General features: G+C 47.2%; 1 protein-coding gene across 1 annotated transcript; it reads left to right on the forward strand.

Annotated features, from left to right (window-relative positions):
* The first annotated feature begins 242 nt into the window (after window positions 1–242).
* LOC129823381 (arachidonate 5-lipoxygenase-activating protein-like) lies at window positions 243–12,836 on the forward strand. The gene is made up of 5 exons (XM_055882300.1): window positions 243–406; window positions 2,726–2,795; window positions 7,169–7,239; window positions 10,175–10,255; window positions 12,423–12,836. The coding sequence occupies exons 1-5, from the start codon at window positions 337–339 to the stop codon at window positions 12,584–12,586; spliced, it is 456 nt and encodes a 151-aa protein (XP_055738275.1). The 5' UTR covers window positions 243–336; the 3' UTR covers window positions 12,587–12,836.
* Window positions 12,837–18,864: the final 6,028 nt, after the last annotated feature.

Genomic DNA, 18,864 nt, shown 5'->3' on the forward strand with positions numbered 1-18,864 from the left:
GTTCTACTGTACTCTGTCTGACTGAGTTCTACTGTACTCTGTCTGACTGCAAACCTTTTCCATAGTGGGTGAGGCAAGAATTTTTGAGTGTATTTCCATAAACCAAATAGAGGAAACAAACAGACTGTGTAACAGGAAGTAGATGGCAGAGAGAGAGAGAGAGAGAGAGAGAGAGAGAGAGAGAGAGACAGAGAGAGACAGAGAGAGACACAGAGAGAGACAGAGACAGAGAGAGACAGAGAGAGAGAGACAGAGAGAGAGAGATTTTATAACTGTTGTCTCTCCTCGTCCGTCATTATATTCAAACATCCTGTCCTCCCTCTCCCTCCGTCAGTCATGCTGTCCGTAGTGGTAGAGCACATCTTCCTCCTGGTCCTCGTCACCCTCATCAGTGTCCTGCAGAATGGTGAGAGAATTAATCAACTTTATATACATTCAAATATATATATATTTTTTTATGACAGTTTTTATTGTATTTCAGCTAGGAAGTACAATTGGCATAAATAATATACACTATATATACAAAAGAATGTCGACACCCCTTCAAATTATTGGATTCGGCTATTTCAGCCACAGCTGTTGCTGACAGGTGTATAAAATTGAGTGCACAGCCATGCAATCTCCATAGACAAACATTGGCAATAGAATGGCCTGCACTGAAGAGCTCAGTGACTTTCAACATGGCATCGTCACAGGATGCCACCTTTCCAACGAGTCAGTTTGTCAAATTTCTGCCCCAGTCGACTGTAAGTGTTGTTATTGTGAAGTGGAAACGTCTAGGAGCAACAATGACTCAGCCACGAAAAGGTAGGCCACACAAGCTCACAGAACGGGACCGCCGAATGCTGAAGTGCATCTGTCCTCAGTTGCAACACTCAGTACCGATGGAAACAACTTAAGCGCAATAACTGTTTGTCAGGAGCTTCATGAAATGGGTTTCCACGGCCGAGCAGCCGCACACAAGCCTAAGATCACCATGCGCATTGCCAAGCGTCGGCTGGAGTGGTGTAAAACTCGCCGCCATTGGACTCTGGAGCAGTGGAAACACGTTCTCTGAAAGGTGATGAATCACGCTTCACCATCTGGCAGTCCGACGGACGAATCTGGGTCTGGAAAATGCCAGGAGAACGCTACCTGCACCAATGCATAGTGCCAACTGTAAAGTTTGGTGGAGGAGGAATAATGGTCTGGGGCTGTTTCATGGTTCGAGCCCCTTAGTTCCAGTGAAGGGAAATCTTAACGCTACAGCATACAATGACATTCTAGACGATTCTGTGCTTCCAACTTTGTGGCAACAGTTTTGGGAAAGGCCCTTTCCTGTTTCAGCTTTTTTCCCCTTTTTTTTCAGCTTTCAGTTTTTTTATACTGTAAAATGTATTATAGTAGTGGTGACATGTTCTCTGTTTGTTTTTATTGTAAAATGTATTATAGTAGTGGTGACATGTTCTCTGTTAGTCTTTTTATACTGTAAAATGTATGATAGTAGTGGTGACATGTTCTCTGTTTGTTTTTATTGTAAAATGTATGATAATAGTGGTGGCATGTTCTCTGTTTGTTTTTACTGTAAAATGTATGATAATAGTGGTGGCATGTTCTCTCTTTGTTTTTACTGTAAAATGTATGATAATAGTGGTGACATGTTCTCTGTTTGTTTTTTTTACTGTAAAATGTATTATAGTAGAAGTGGCATGTTCTCTGTCTGTTTTTACTGTAAAATGTATTATAGTAGAAGTGGCATGTTCTCTGTTTGTTTTTACTGTAAAATGTATTATAGTAGTGGTGACATGTTCTCTGTTTGTTTTTTTTACTGTAAAATGTATTATAGTAGAAGTGACATGTTCTCTGTTTGTTTTTTTTACTGTAAAATGTATTATAGTAGTGGTGACATGTTTCTGTTTGTTTTTTTTACTGTAAAATGTATTATAGTAGAAGTGGCATGTTCTCTGTCTGTTTTTACTGTAAAATATATTATAGTAGAAGTGGCATGTTCTCTGTCTGTTTTTACTGTAAAATGTATTATAGTAGTGGTGACATGTTCTCTGTTTTCATCATTGAACCTTTCGGATGATGCTTTCAGTTGAATAATATGGCTTGCTTTGGAATGGCTGTATATCAGTTGAATAATATGGCTTGCTTTGGAATGGCTGTATATCAGTTGAATAATATGGCTTGCTTTGGAATGGCTGTATATCAGTTGAATAATATGGCTTGCTTTGGAATGGCTGTATATCAGTTGAATAATATGGCTTGCTTTGGAATGGCTGTATATCAGTTGAATAATATGGCTTGCTTTGGAATGGCTGTATATCAGTTGAATAATATGGCTTGCTTTGGAATGGCTGTATATCAGTTGAATAATATGGCTTGCTTTGGAATGGCTGTATATCAGTTGAATAATATGGCTTGCTTTGGAATGGCTGTATATCAGTTGAATAATATGGCTTGCTTTGGAATGGCTGTATATCAGTTGAATAATATGGCTTGCTTTGGAATGGCTGTATATCAGTTGAATAATATGGCTTGCTTTGGAATGGCTGTATATCAGTTGAATAATATGGCTTGCTTTGGAATGGCTGTATATCAGTTGAATAATATGGCTTGCTTTGGAATGGCTGTATATCAGTTGATAATCAACGATGTTTCTTTGCTTCTCTGATCGATGATGAAATATACACTTCTGACCGTTGGTGTTTTCTTTTTTTTAAATCTGCCGTGTGATTTCCAGCTTTCTTTGCAACAAAGGTAGAGAGGGAGGGTAAAGAGCACCATGCCAACACTTCTGCTTTTGAGAGAAAGTGACTTTCTATCACATACACCATGCATGCACACACTTCAACTGTTCAACGTACGCAAACCTGGTCTGAGACCATTTCAGATTACTCTTTACCTTAAGTTAAAATCCTAGACACTCCATTTTACTATTATATGCACAACGATAGTCTTTCCCTGTGTATTTACAATATGAACTAAGTAATAACAAGGAATTATATTAGACTATCTGAATTACTGGGCTATGTCAACCAATAGGCTAGACGTAGTGTGAAGAGAACACAGTTGTGGAGACTTGCAATATTCTCTTTCGCTACGGTTCGTAGGCTACCTTTTAGGAGATGAGACGGATACAAGAATACAAGGATTTCAGACGGATACAAGGATACAAGGATTTCAGACGGATACAAGGATACAAGGATACAAGGATGGGGGATCAATATTTTATTTCTAGGCAATGTAGTAAACTACAACCTAATCATATTTTAGGAAGTACGTTTCCTTTGAAAGATAACTGTCCCGTGCTTCTCCCCCCGTAACCAACTCTAATTACACGTGCACCTGATCTATTTTTTCAAGTTTTAAATTTAACCTTTATTTAGCAAGGCAAGGCAGTTGACAACAAATTCTTATTTACAATGACGGCCTACCGGGGAACAGCGGGTTAACTGATCTACCAGGTACGGATACTGAGCCTCAAGCAGCAAGAATGAGGACAGTGGACACTAGCACTTTCTCTTGAGCTACGATAAGCATATAGGATATAGCCTACCTTTCAGGAGGACGATTAGCATATAGGATATAGCCAACCTTTCAGGAGGACGATTAGCATATAGGATATAGCCAACCTTTCAGGAGGACGATTAGCATATAGGATATAGCCAACCTTCTAGGAGGACGATTAGCATATAGGATATAGCCAACCTTCCAGGAGGACGATTAGCATATAGGATATAGCCTACCTTCCAGGAGGACGATTAGCATATAGGATATAGCCTACCTTCCAGGAGGACGATTAGCATATAGGATATAGCCAACCTTTCAGGAGGACGATTAGCATATAGGATATAGCCTACCTTTCAGGAGGACGATTAGCATATAGGATATAGCCAACCTTTCAGGAGGACGATTAGCATATAGGATATAGCCTACCTTTCAGGAGGACGATTAGCATATAGGATATAGCCTACCTTTCAGGAGGACGATTAGCATATAGGATATAGCCAACTAAGCTATTAGTGTCTTAACGACCGTTCCACAGGTGCATGTTCATGAATTATTTATGGTTCATTGAACAAGCATGGGAAACAGTGTTCAAACCCTTTACAATGAAGATCAGTAAAGTTATTTGGATTTTTATGAATTATCTTTGAAAGACGGGGTCCTGAAAAATGTGACGTTTCTATTTTTGTTGAGTTTACAAGGTGCACTTGATCTCCCAAGCCCAACTATCAGAGAAGTAGTCCGCTTCACTTGAAGCAGCGAATTCTGAGAGTTTGTGAATAATGCGACAAATGTTTTTTTTTTTTTTTTTAATATTTTCTTTTTGCATTTTCCAATTAACAACATTCAAGACAAACATGACAAGATATTAGACAACAATAGGTAAAGCTAACGCATACAAAGCAGAAAGATGGCGGAACAACAAAAAATATTTTAATTCCAAAGTTCTCTGTCTCCCAACTGCAGCATGAAAACTGCCGACTGGGCCGCGACGATCGAGACCCGCAGTACCTACCTTCTACAAGGAGGTATCATTGTAGCGATGTGTAATAATTGATCCAGTTTGTCATTGTTTCCCTGCTTCTTTACAGCTTATTATATTTACATAAACACTACTACCCCCGTGTACCAAGCCATATCCTGATAATAGACAAGCTATAACCTGATAATAGAGAAGCCAGAACCTGATAATAGACAAGCTATAACCTGATAATAGACACGCTATAACCTGATAATAGACAAGCTATAACCTGATAATAGACAAGCTTTAAACCTGATAATAGACAAGCTATAACCTGATAATAGACGAGCTATAACCTGATAATAGACAAGCTATAACCTGATAATAGACAAGCTATAACCTGATAATAGACAAGCCAGAACCTGATAATAGACAAGCTATAAGCTGATAATATACAAGCTATAACCTGATAATATACAAGCTATAACCTGATAATAGACAAGCCATAACCTGATAATAGACAAGCTATAACCTGATAATAGACAAGCTATAACCTGATAATAGACAAGCCATAACCTGATAATAGACAAGCTATAAGCTGATAATATACAAGCTATAACCTGATAATATACAAGCTATAACCTGATAATAGACAAGCCATAACCTGATAATAGACAAGCTATAAGCTGATAATAGACAAGCTATAATCTGATAATAGACAAGCTATAACCTGATAATAGACAAGCTCTAACCTGATAATAGACAAAGTTTACTGTGTGGAACTGCCCTGGGGCTGTGGGGAGATGAAGAAACAGGGGGGTCACAGAGGGTACTCTGAAATGTTGCTTGAGTTTGTCAAAAGGAGGCCATCGTTATTGCACTGATGTACTTCCTGTATTTAAAAAGGAAGCAGTGGACCAATATCCTGTCTCTGCTCTGTAGGGAGGACTCATTTAAGATGTTAGCATCAGAAATCATACATCTTAGCATCAGAAATCATACATATGTGAACACACACACACACACACACACACACACACACACACACACACACACACACACACACACACACACACACACACACACACACACACACACACACACACACACACACACACACACACACACACACACACGCACACACACACATTAGCACCTTGTTGCGTTTGGTGTTTGAGTCTTAGTGTCTTCCATTCGCTTTTGTCCATTTGAATAGTGTGAAATGTCAATTAATGTTCTGGTGACTAATGTCTAAATAGAGCTGATAGGTTTACTATGTAGCTTAATATTGATGTCCACTACCCAGTCCTCACAGATCTGTGGTTTTGAAGGGAAGGAGATCAGTAAAGGATAGGAGACACTATTTGAGACTATTGGGACACGTCCCCAGTCTCTGCAGCCTATTGGGACACGTCCCCAGTCTCTACAGCCTATTGGGACACGTCCCCAGTCTCTACAGCCTATTGGGACACGTCCCCAGTCTCTAGAGCTTATTGGGACACGTCCCCAGTCTCTACAGCCTATTGGGACACGTCCCCAGTCTCTACAGCCTATTGGGACATGTCCCCAGTCTCTACAGCCTATTGGGACACGTCCCCAGTCTCTACAGCCTATTGGGACATGTCCCCAGTCTCTACAGCCTATTGGGACCTGTCCCCAGTCTCTACAGCCTATTGGGACACGTCCCCAGTCTCTACAGCTTATTGGGACACGTCCCCAGTCTCTACAGCCTATTGGGACACATCCCCAGTCTCTACAGCCTATTGGGACACATCCCCAGTCTCTACAGCCTATTGGGACATGTCCCTAGTCTCTACAGCCTATTGGGACACATCCCCAGTCTCTACAGCTTATTGGGACACGTCCCCAGTCTCTACAGCCTATTGGGACACGTCCCCAGTCTCTACAGCCTATTGGGACACGTCCCCAGTCTCTACAGCCTATTGGGACACGTCCCCAGTCTCTACAGCCTATTGGGACACGTCCCCAGTCTCTACAGCCTATTGGGACATGTCCCCAGTCTCTACAGCCTATTGGGACATGTCCCCAGTCTCTACAGCCTATTGGGACACGTCCCCAGTCTCTACAGCCTATTGGGACACGTCCCCAGTCTCCACAGCTTATTGGGACACGTCCCCAGTCTCTACAGCCTATTGGGACACGTCCCCAGTCTCTACAGCCCATTGGGACACGTCCCCAGTCTCTACAGCCTATTGGGACACGTCCCCAGTCTCTACAGCCTATTGGGACACGTCCCCAGTCTCTACAGCCTATTGGGACACGTCCCCAGTCTCTACAGCCTATTGGGACACGTCCCCAGTCTCTACAGCCTATTGGGACACGTCTTCACCTCAGTGTTTCAATCTGAGGTTGAGTGAGACTCAAGTCTGTGTTGTAAAACTCATTTTATTTTCAGCATCGTTTACATCCGTTACTACAAAACACATGGGGTGAATCCTGTAACTTCCTCTGACATCACTAAGTGAATATTAACCTTAAGTGTCTGTTAGGATCCGCCCCTCAGCTGTTACCAGTCCAGTTACTAGAATTGTGGTTTTCAGTTTCCTTTTACTTGACTTTATTAGGTTTCATTGACAAGGACAACGTACATCGCTGTGAGAAATATTTCCTAATGTGATTCTCCTGTTTCTATGTGTGTGACCCCCCCCCCCCCCCCCCCCTCCTGTTTCTATGTGTGTGACCCCCCCCCCCAAGTCGTAACTGCATGGATTCCTACCCAACCTTCCTGGCTGTAATGTGGTGTGCTGGGCTGTGTCTCAACCAAGGTAAATGACTAACAAATCAAATGTATTTATAAAGGCCTTCTTACATCAGCTGATATCTCAAAGTGCTGTACAGAAACCCAGCCTAACACAAATGCATACAGACACACACACACGCACGCACGCACACACACACACACATACACACACACATGTGACATTCTCCAGTGGTAAAATTGACAGTATGTTTCTCTATTGTGATCTAGTATGATTCTCTAACTAACTCTAACTGTGATCTAGTATGATTCCCTAACTAACTCTAACTGTGATCTAGTATGATTCCCTAACTAACTCTAACTGTGATCTAGTATGATTCTCTAACTAACTCTAACTGTGATCTAGTATGATTCCCTAACTAACTCTAACTGTGATCTAGTATGATTCCCTAACTAACTCTAACTGTAATCTAGTATGATTCCCTAACTAACTCTAACTGTGATCTAGTATGATTCCCTAACTAACTATGACTGTGATCTAGTATGATTCCCTAACTAACTCTAACTGTAATCTAGTATGATTCTCTAACTAACACTAACTGTGATCTAGTATGATTCCCTAACTAACTCTAACTGTAATCTAGTATGATTCTCTAACTAACACTAACTGTGATCTAGTATGATTCTCTAACTAACTCTGACTGTGATCTAGTATGATTCCCTAACTAACTATGACTGTGATCTAGTATGATTCCCTAACTAACTCTGACTGTGATCTAGTATGATTCCCTAACTAACTCTCTGACTGTGATCTAGTATGATTCCCTAACTAACACTCTGACTGTGATCTAGTATGATTCCCTAACTAACTCTAACTGTGATCTAGTATGATTCCCTAACTAACTCTGACTGTGATCTAGTATGATTCCCTAACTAACTCTGACTGTGATCTAGTATGGTTCCCTAACTAAAACGCTGACTGTGATCTAGTATGATTCCCTAACTAACACTCTGACTGTGATCTAGTATGATTCCCTAACTAACTCTCTAACTGTGATCTAGTATGATTCCCTAACTAACTCTCTAACTGTGATCTAGTATGATTCCCTAACTAACTCTCTGACTGTGATCTAGTATGATTCCCTAACTAACTCTCTGACTGTGATCTAGTATGATTCCCTAACTAACTCTCTAACTGTGATCTAGTATGATTCCTTAACTAACTCTAACTGTGATCTAGTATGATTCCCAAACTAACACTCTAACTGTGATCTAGTATGATTCCCTAACTAACACTAACTGTGATCTAGTATGATTCCCTAACTAACTCTGACTGTGATCTAGTATGATTCCCTAACTAACTCTCTGACTGTGATCTAGTATGATTCCCTAACTAACTCTGACTGTGATCTAGTATGATTCCCTAACTAACTCTAACTGTGATCTAGTATGATTCCCTAACTAACTCTGACTGTGATCTAGTATGATTCCCTAACTAACACTAACTGTGATCTAGTATGATTCCCTAACTAACTCTCTAACTGTGATCTAGTATGATTCCCTAACTAACTCTGACTGTGATCTAGTATGATTCCCTAACTAACTCTCTGACTGTGATCTAGTATGATTCCCTAACTAACTATCTGACTGTGATCTAGTATGATTCCCTAACTAACTCTGACTGTGATCTAGTATGATTCCCTAACTAACTCTATCTGTGATCTAGTATGATTCCCTAACTAACTCTAACTGTGATCTAGTATGATTCCCTAACTAACTCTCTAACTGTGATCTAGTATGATTCCCTAACTAACTCTGACTGTGATCTAGTATGATTCCCTAACTAACTCTGACTGTGATCTAGTATGATTCCCTAACTAACTCTGACTGTGATCTAGTATGATTCCCTAACTAACTCTCTAACTGTGATCTAGTATGATTCCCTAACTAACACTCTAACTGTGATCTAGTATGATTCTCTAACTAACACTCTAACTGTGATCTAGTATGATTCCCTAACTAACACTCTAACTGTGATCTAGTATGATTCCCTAACTAACTCTGACTGTGATCTAGTATGATTCCCTAACTAACTCTGACTGTGATCTAGTATGATTCCCTAACTAACTCTGACTGTGATCTAGTATGATTCCCTAACTAACTCTGACTGTGATCTAGTATGATTCCCTAACTAACTCTAACTGTGATCTAGTATGATCCCCTAACTAACTCTCTAACTGTGATCTAGTATGATTCCCTAACTAACTCTGACTGTGATCTAATATGATTCCCTAACTAACTCTGACTGTGATCTAGTATGATTCCCTAACTAACACTCTAACTGTGATCTAGTATGATTCCCTAACTAACTCTCTAACTGTGATCTAGTATGATTCCCTAACTAACTCTGACTGTGATCTAGTATGATTCCCTAACTAACTCTCTAACTGTGATCTAGTATGATTCCCTAACTAACACTCTAACTGTGATCTAGTATGATTCCCTAACTAACACTCTAACTGTGATCTAGTATGATTCCCTAACTAACTCTGACTGTGATCTAGTATGATTCCCTAACTAACTCTGACTGTGATCTAGTATGATTCCCTAACTAACTCTCTAACTGTGATCTAGTATGATTCCCTAACTAACTCTCTAACTGTGATCTAGTATGATTCGCTAACTAACTCTCTGACTGTGATCTAGTATGATTCCCTAACTAACACTCTAACTGTGATCTAGTATGATTCCCTAACTAACACTCTAACTGTGATCTAGTATGATTCCCTAACTAACACTCTGACTGTGATCTAGTATGATCCCCTAACTAACTCTGACTGTGATCTAGTATGATTCCCTAACTAACTCTCTGACTGTGATCTAGTATGATTCCCTAACTAACTCTCTAACTGTGATCTAGTATGATTCCCTAACTAACTCTCTGACTGTGATCTAGTATGATTCCCTAACTAACTCTCTGACTGTGATCTTGGTGTGTTCAGCTCCTGCTGCGTTCGCAGGGCTCGTCTACCTGGTGGCCAGACAGAAGTACTTTGTTGGGTATATGGGTCAGACATCTCAGAGGTGTGAGTGTGTGTGTGTGTGTGTGTGTGTGTGTGTGTGTGTGTGTGTGTGTGTGTGTGTGTGTGTGTGTGTGTGTGTGTGTGTGTGTGTGTGTGTGTGTGTGTGTGTGTGTGTGTGTGTGTGTGTGTGTGTGTGTATTAATGTGTGTTTGTAACTGTGACTGACTGTTGTTTTGTGTGTGTATCTAGCTAACTGACTGTCTGTATTGTATATTTATGTCTGTCACTCCTGGCTCCCTGTCAGCCTGGCTCCCTGTCAGCCTGGCTACCTGTCAGCCTGGCTCCCTGTCAGCCTGGCTACCTGTCAGCCTGGCTCCCTGTCTCCTGGCTCCCTGACTCCTGGCTCCCTGACTCCTGGCTCCCTGTCAGCCTGGCTCCCTGTCAGCCTGGCTCCCTGTCAGCCTGGCTCCCTGACTCCTTGCTCCCTGTCAGCCTGGCTCCCTGACTCCTGGCTCCCTGTCAGCCTGGCTCCCTGTCAGCCTGGCTCCCTGACAGCCTGGCTCCCTGACTCCTGGCTCCCTGTCAGCCTGGATCCCTGACTCCTGTCTCCCTGTCAGCCTGGCTCCCTGTCTCCTGGCTCCCTGTCAGCCTGGCTCCCTGTCTCCTGGCTCCCTGTCACTCCTGGCTCCCTGTCACTCCTGGCTCCCTGTCTCCTGGCTCCCTGACTCCTGGCTCCCTGACTCCTGGCTCCCTGTCAGCCTGGCTCCCTGACTCCTGGCTCCCTGACTCCTGGCTCCCTGTCAGCCTGGCTCCCTGTCAGCCTGGCTCCCTGTCTCCTGACTCCCTGACTCCTGGCTCCCTGTCAGCCTGGCTCCCTGACTCCTGGCTCCCTGACTCCTGGCTCCCTGTCAGCCTGGCTCCCTGTCACTCCTGGCTCCCTGACTCCTGACTCCCTGACTCCTGACTCCTGACTCCCTGACTCCTGGCTCCCTGACTCCTGGCTCCCTGTCAGCCTGGCTCCCTGACTCCTGGCTCCCTGTCAGCCTGGCTCCCTGTCACTCCTGGCTCCCTGTCACTCCTGGCTCCCTGTCTCCTGGCTCCCTGACTCCTGGCTCCCTGACTCCTGGCTCCCTGTCACTCCTGGCTCCCTGTCAGCCTGGCTCCCTGACTCCTGGCTCCCTGTCACTCCTGGCTCCCTGTCACTCCTGGCTCCCTGTCACTTCTGGCTCCCTGACTCCTGGCTCCCTGACTCCTGGCTCCCTGTCAGCCTGGCTCCCTGTCACTCCTGGCTCCCTGACTCCTGACTCCCTGACTCCTGGCTCCCTGTCAGCCTGGCTCCCTGACTCCTGGCTCCCTGACTCCTGGCTCCCTGTCACTCCTGGCTCCCTGTCAGCCTGGCTCCCTGACTCCTGGCTCCCTCTCAGCCTGGCTCCCTGTCACTCCTGGCTCCCTGTCACTCCTGGCTCCCTGACTCCTGGCTCCCTGACTCCTGGCTCCCTGACTCCTGGCTCCCTGTCAGCCTGGCTCCCTGTCAGCCTGGCTCCCTGTCACCTGACTCCCTGACTCCTGGCTCCCTGTCAGCCTGGCTCCCTGACTCCTGGCTCCCTGACTCCTGGCTCCCTGTCAGCCTGGCTCCCTGTCTCTCCTGGCTCCCTGTCAGCCTGGCTCCCTGACTCCTGGCTCCCTGTCAGCCTGGCTCCCTGACAGCCTGGCTCCCTGTCACTCCTGGCTCCCTGTCAGCCTGGCTCCCTGTCAGCCTGGCTCCCTGTCAGCCTGGCTCCCTGACAGCCTGGCTCCCTGTCACTCCTGGCTCCCTGTCAGCCTGGCTCCCTGTCAGCCTGGCTCCCTGACTCCCTGACTCCTGGCTCCCTGACTCCTGGCTCCCTGACTCCTGGCTCCCTGTCACTCCTGGCTCCCTGTCAGCCTGGCTCCCTGACTCCTGGCTCCCTGTCAGCCTGGCTCCCTGTCACTCCTGGCTCCCTGACTCCTGACTCCCTGACTCCTGGCTCCCTGACTCCTGGCTCCCTGTCAGCCTGGCTCCCTGACTCCTGGCTCCCTGTCAGCCTGGCTCCCTGTCACTCCTGGCTCCCTGACTCCTGACTCCCTGTCAGCCTGGCTCCCTGTCTCCTGGCTCCCTGACTCCTGGCTCCCTGACTCCTGGCTCCCTGACTCCTGGCTCTCTGTCTCCTGGCTCCCTGTCAGCCTGGCTCCCTGACTCCTGGCTCCCTGACTCCTGGCTCCCTGTTTGGGAAACGTGTCCTGTCCTTCCTGTTCCTGAAGTGCATTGTGGGTATCTTCAACCTCCTGCTGGTGCGTTGCTTCGGCAACGACCTTAAAGACACCGTGGAGACCATCGCCACGGCAGCCTCCGCTCTACTCCTCATTCCCTGAACGCGCGCGTGTGTGTGTGTGTGTGTGTGTGTGTGTGTGTGTGTTTGTGTGTGTGTGTGTGTGTGTTTGTGTGTGTTTGATGTACTATGGCAGGGACTATAAAGTCTATGTCCAGTGCTTTGCGCACGGCATGGGCAAGTCAGTATATGAGTTGCGATGGTTGATTCAATGTGGTGAAAATGGCCTCTTCTGTGCTCAATCATTTCACGTTATATTTTTTTTGAGAAAGAAAAAAACTTTTTTATTTGAGTCTGGAAATAAAAAAAAACAATACAAATCACACTACAAGGATTCCAATTTAATGATTTAGACAACACACCCTTCCCACTGAATGTCCTTTGAACCGTTTCTACAGTCAGTCTACACCAGGGACGTCCAACTCGTTCCATGGAGGGCCTAGTGTCTGCTGGGTTTTGGCTTTTCCTTTAAGCCCTAGACAACCAGCTGAGTTCCTTACTAATTAGTGACCTAGACAACCAGGTGAGTTCCTTACTAATTAGTGACCTAGACAACCAGGTGAGTTCCTTACTAATTAGTGACCTAGACAACCAGGTGAGGAGAGTTCCTTACTGAGCCCTAGACAACCAGGTGAGGGGAGTTCCTTACTGAGCCCTAGACAACCAGGTGAAGGGAGTTCTTTACTGAGACCTAGACAACCAGGTGAGGAGAGTTCCTTACTGAGCCCTAGACCACCAGGTGAGGGGAGTTCCTTACTGAGACCTAGACAACCAGGTGAAGGGAGTTCCTTACTGAGACCTAGACAACCAGGTGAGGGGAGTTCCTTACTGAGACCTAGACAACCAGGTGAAGGGAGTTCCTTACTGAGACCTAGACAACCAGGTGAGGAGAGTTCCTTACTGAGCCCTAGACAACCAGGTGAAGGGAGTTCCTTACTGAGACCTAGACAACCAGGTGAAGGGAGTTCCTTACTGAGACCTAGACAACCAGGTGAAGGGAGTTCCTTACTGAGACAACCAGGTGAGGGGAGTTCCTTACTGAGACCTAGACAACCAGGTGAAGGGAGTTCCTTACTGAGACCTAGACAACCAGGTGAGGGGAGTTCCTTACTGAGACCTAGACAACCAGGTGAGTTCCTTACTAATTAGTGACCTAGACAACCAGGTGAGTTCCTTACTAATTAGTGACCTAGACAACCAGGTGAGGAGAGTTCCTTACTGAGACCTAGACAACCAGGCGAGGGGAGTTCCTTACTGAGCCCTAGACAACCAGGTGAGGAGAGTTCCTTACTGAGCCCTAGACAACCAGGTGAGGGGAGTTCCTTACTGAGACCTAGACAACCAGTTGAGGAGAGTTCCTTACTGAGACCTGGACAACCAGGTGAGGGGTGTTCCTTACTGAGACCTAGACAACCAGGTGAGGGGAGTTCCTTACTGAGACCTAGACAACCAGGTGAGGGGAGTTCCTTACTAATTACTGACCTTAATTCATCAATCAAGTACCTGGGAGGAGCAAAACCCTGCAGACACTCAGCCTTCCGTGGAATGAGTTTGACACGTGCTTTAGTAGTAAATAATGTTGTCCCCTCCTCTACCCTCTCCTCTCCTTTCTCCTCCCCACCCAACCTCCTCTCCTCTGCTCTGCTCTCCCCTCACTCACCTCACCTCCTCTATCCACCCCTCCTCTACCCTCTCCTCTCCTTTCTCCTCCCCACCCAACCTCCTCTCCTCTGCTCTGCTCTCCCCTCCCTCACCTCACCTCCTCTCTCCACCCCTCCTCTACCCTCTCCTCTCCTTTCTCCTCCCCACACAACCTCCTCTCCTCTGCTCTGCTCTCCCCTCACTCACCTCACCTCCTCTATCCACCCTCTCCTCTCCTTTCTCCTCCCCACACAACCTCCTCTCCTCTGCTCTGCTTTCCCCTCCCTCACCTCCTCTCTCCACCCCTCCTCTACCCTCTCCTCTCCTTTCTCCTCCCCACCCAACCTCCTCTCCTCTGCTCTGCTCTCCCCTCACTCACCTCACCTCCTCTCTCCACCCCTCCTCTACCCTCTCCTCTCCTTTCTCCTCCCCACCCAACCTCCTCTCCTCTGCTCTGCTCTCCCCTCACTCACCTCACCTCCTCTCTCCACCCCTCCTCTACCCTCTCCTCTCCTTTCTCCTCCCCACACAACCTCCTCTCCTCTGCTCTGCTCTCCCCTCACTCACCTCACCTCCTCTATCCACCCTCTCCTCTCCTTTCTCCTCCCCACACAACCTCCTCTCCTCTGCTCTGCTTTCCCCTCCCTCACCTCCTCTCTCCACCCCTCCTCTACCCTCTCCTCTCCTTTCTCCTCCCCACCCAACCTCCTCTCCTCTGCTCTGCTCTCCCCTCACTCACCTCACCTCCTCTCTCCACCCCTCCTCTACCCTCTCCTCTCCTTTCTCCTCCCCACCCAACCTCCTCTCCTCTGCTCTGCTCTCACCTCCCTCACCTCACCTCCTCTCTCCACCCCTCCTCTCCTCTCCTCACCCTCCATCTCCTCTCCCCTCCCCTGCTATCCCTTCCCAATCGCTCCTCTCCCCTCCCCTCCTCTACCCTCTCCTCTCCTTTCTCCTCCCCACACAACCTCCTCTCCTCTGCTCTGCTCTGCTCTCCCCTCCCTCACCTCACCTCTCTCCACCCCTCCTCTACCCTCTCCTCTCCTTTCTCCTCCCCACCCAACCTCCTCTCCTCTGCTCTGCTCTCCCCTCCCTCACCTCACCTCCTCTCTCCTCCCCTCCTCTACCCTCTCCTCTCCTTTCTCCTCCCCACACAACCTCCTCTCCTCTGCTCTGCTCTCCCCTCACTCACCTCACCTCCTCTATCCACCCCTCCTCTCCTCTCCTCACCCCTCCTCTCCCTTCATCTCCTCTCCCCTCCCCTGCTATCCCTTCCCAATCCCTCCTTTCCCACCCCTCCTCTCGCCTCCCCTCTTCTCCTCTGCTCTGCTCTCCCCTCAACTCACCTCCCCACTACTCTCCTCTCGGCCCTCCCCTCCCCACCCAACCTCCTCTCCTCTGCTCTGCTCTCCCCTCACCTCACCTCCCCACTACTCTCCTCTCGGCCCTCCGTGGAATGAGTTTGACATATGTGGTCTAAAGTGACTCCTCTAAAGACCATATTGTCAATCAATCATGTAAATGTATTTATAAAGGCCTTCTTACATCAGCTAATATCTCAAAGTGCTGTACAGAAACCCAGCCTAAAACCCCAAACAGCAAGCAATGCAGGTGTAGAAGCACGGTGGCTAGGAAAAACTCCCTAGAAAGGCCAAAACCTAGGAAGAACCCTAGAGAGGAACCAGGCTATGAGGGGTGGCCAGTCCTCTTCCGGCTGTGCCGGGTGGAGAGGAACCAGGCTATGAGGGGTGGCCAGTCCTCTTCCGGCTGTGCCGGGTGGAGAGGAACCAGGCTATGAGGGGTGGCCAGTCCTCTTCCGGCTGTGCCGGGTGGAGAGGAACCAGGCTCTGAGGGGTGGCCAGTCCTCTTCTGGCTGTGCTGGGTAGAGAGGAACCAGGCTCTGAGGAGTGACCAGTCCTCTTCTGGCTGTGCTGGGTAGAGAGGAACCAGGCTCTGAGGAGTGACCAGTCCTCTACTGGCTGTACTGGGTAGAGAGGAACCAGGCTATGAGGGGTGACCAGTCCTCTTCTGGCTGTGCTGGGTAGAGAGGAACCAGGCTCTGAGGAGTGACCAGTCCTCTTCTGGCTGTGCTGGGTAGAGAGGAACCAGGCTCTGAGGGGTGACCAGTCCTCTTCTGGCTGTGCTGGGTAGAGAGGAACCAGCCTCTGAGGGGTGACCAGTCCTCTTCTGGCTGTGCTGGGTAGAGAGGAACCAGGCTCTGAGGAGTGACCAGTCATCTTCTGGCTGTGCCGGGTGGAGAAATAGCATTTGTATACATTTACTTCTATACTGAACGAAAATATATAAAAAACAACAATTTAAAATAATTTACTGAGTTACAGTTCATATGAGGAAATCAGTCAATGTAAATAAATTCATTACATTTAGGTCATTTAGCAGACGGTCTTATCCAGAGCGACTTACAAGTACATACATTCATACTTTTTTTGTACTGGTCCCCCGTGGGAATCGAACCCACAACCCTGGTGTTGCAAGCGCCATGCTCTACCAACTGAGCCACACGGGGCCTCATGTGGCCCTAATCTATGGATTTCACATGACTGAGAACACAGACATATGCATCTGTTGGTCACACAACGGGCCTCCACAACGGGCCTCCACAACGGGCCTCCACAACGGGCCTCGACAACGGTCCTCCCAATGGGTCTCCACAACGGGCCTCCCAACGGGCCTCCACAACGGGTCTCCACAACGGGCCTCCCAACGGGTAACAGGATCTCATAACGGGCCTCCCAACGGGCTTCCCAACGGGCAACAGGATCTCATAACGGGCCTCCCAACGGGCTTCCCAACGGGCAACAGGATCTCACAACGGGCCTCCCAACGGGCAACAGGATCTCATAACGGGCCTCCCAACGGGCCTCCCAACGAGCAACAGGATCTCATAACGGGCCTCCCAACGGGCCTCCCAACAGGCCTCCCAACGGGCCTCCCAACGGGCAACAGGATCTCATAACGATATTGTTGTGTGTTCAAATGGCCATCGATAAAATGCGAATTGTGTTCGTTGTCCGTAGCTTATGCCCAGCCCAGCCCATAACCCCCACCAACCACCGTGGGACACTCTGTTGTCACAAAACAAAATGGCGCCGACAGAGAAAGCTGCTCCCGCTTCTAGCTCTTAACTTCTTAAAGCAACTTATTGTCAGTCTTCCAAAGACACGTCCACAGCATCTGAGTAGGAGTGCTGATCTAGGATCAGGTCCCCCCCTTTTATCTATATAATCAAATTCATTAAGATCTAAAAGGCAAAACTGATCCAAGTTCAGCACTCCTACTCTGAGACGCTTTGTGAATATGGTCCGGGGCCCATGTCCTACTACACTCGTACGCTTTTCCAGTCTGCTGATACAACAGCGTCTCCAAGTGGTTGAATGTTGTATAGCAGGAAGCAGAGCCCTCAGCTTTTCACTTCAACTGAGAGGAGTCGCTGTCCCCTGAATGTTGTATAGCAGGAAGCAGAGCCCTCAGCTTTTCACTTCAACTGAGAGGAGTCGCTGTCCCCTGAATGTTGTATAGCAGGAAGCAGAGCCCTCAGCTTTTCACTTCAACTGAGAGGAGTCGCTGTCCCCTGAATGTTGTATAGCAGGAAGCAGAGCCCTCAGCTTTTCATTTCAACTGAGAGGAGACGCTGTCCCCTGAAACACGGATCAAGATCTATCCACTTCAACTGAGAGGAGTCGCTGTCCCCTGAAACACGGATCAAGATCTATCCACTTCAACTGAGAGGAGTCGCTGTCCCCTGAAACACGGATCAAGATATATCCACTTCAACTGAGAGGAGACGCTGTCCCCTGAAACACGGATCAAGATATATCCACTTCAACTGAGAGGAGACGCTGTCCCCTGAAACACGGATCAAGATCTATCCACTTCAACTGAGAGGAGACGCTGTCCCCTGAAACACGGATCAAGATATATCCACTTCAACTGAGAGGAGACGCTGTCCCCTGAAACATGGATCAAGATATATCCACTTCAACTGAGAGGAGTCGCTGTCCCCTGAAACATGGATCAAGATCTATCCACTTCAACTGAGAGGAGACGCTGTCCCCTGAAACACGGATCAAGATCTATCCACTTCAACTGAGAGGAGTCGCTGTCCCCTGAAACACGGATCAAGATCTATCCACTTCAACTGAGAGGAGTCGCTGTCCCCTGAAACATGGATCAAGATCTATCCACTTCAACTGAGAGGAGTCGCTGTCCCCTGAAACATGGATCAAGATCTATCCACTTCAACTGAGAGGAGACGCTGTCCCCTGAAACATGGATCAAGATCTATCCACTTCAACTGAGAGGAGACGCTGTCCCCTGAAACATGGATCAAGATATATCCACTTCAACTGAGAGGAGACGCTGTCCCCTGAAACATGGATCAAGATCTATCCACTTCAACTGAGAGGAGACGCTGTCCCCTGAAACATGGATCAAGATCTATCCACTTCAACTGAGAGGAGACGCTGTCCCCTGAAACATGGATCAAGATATATCCACTTCAACTGAGAGGAGACGCTGTCCCCTGAAACATGGATCAAGATCTATCCACTTCAACTGAGAGGAGACGCTGTCCCCTGAAACATGGATCAAGATATATCCACTTCAACTGAGAGGAGACGCTGTCCCCTGAAACATGGATCAAGATCTATCCACTTCAAC

The sequence above is a fragment of the Salvelinus fontinalis genome, chromosome 25 (genome assembly GCF_029448725.1).
Source record: "Salvelinus fontinalis isolate EN_2023a chromosome 25, ASM2944872v1, whole genome shotgun sequence".
Classification (NCBI taxonomy): Eukaryota; Metazoa; Chordata; class Actinopteri; order Salmoniformes; family Salmonidae; genus Salvelinus; species Salvelinus fontinalis.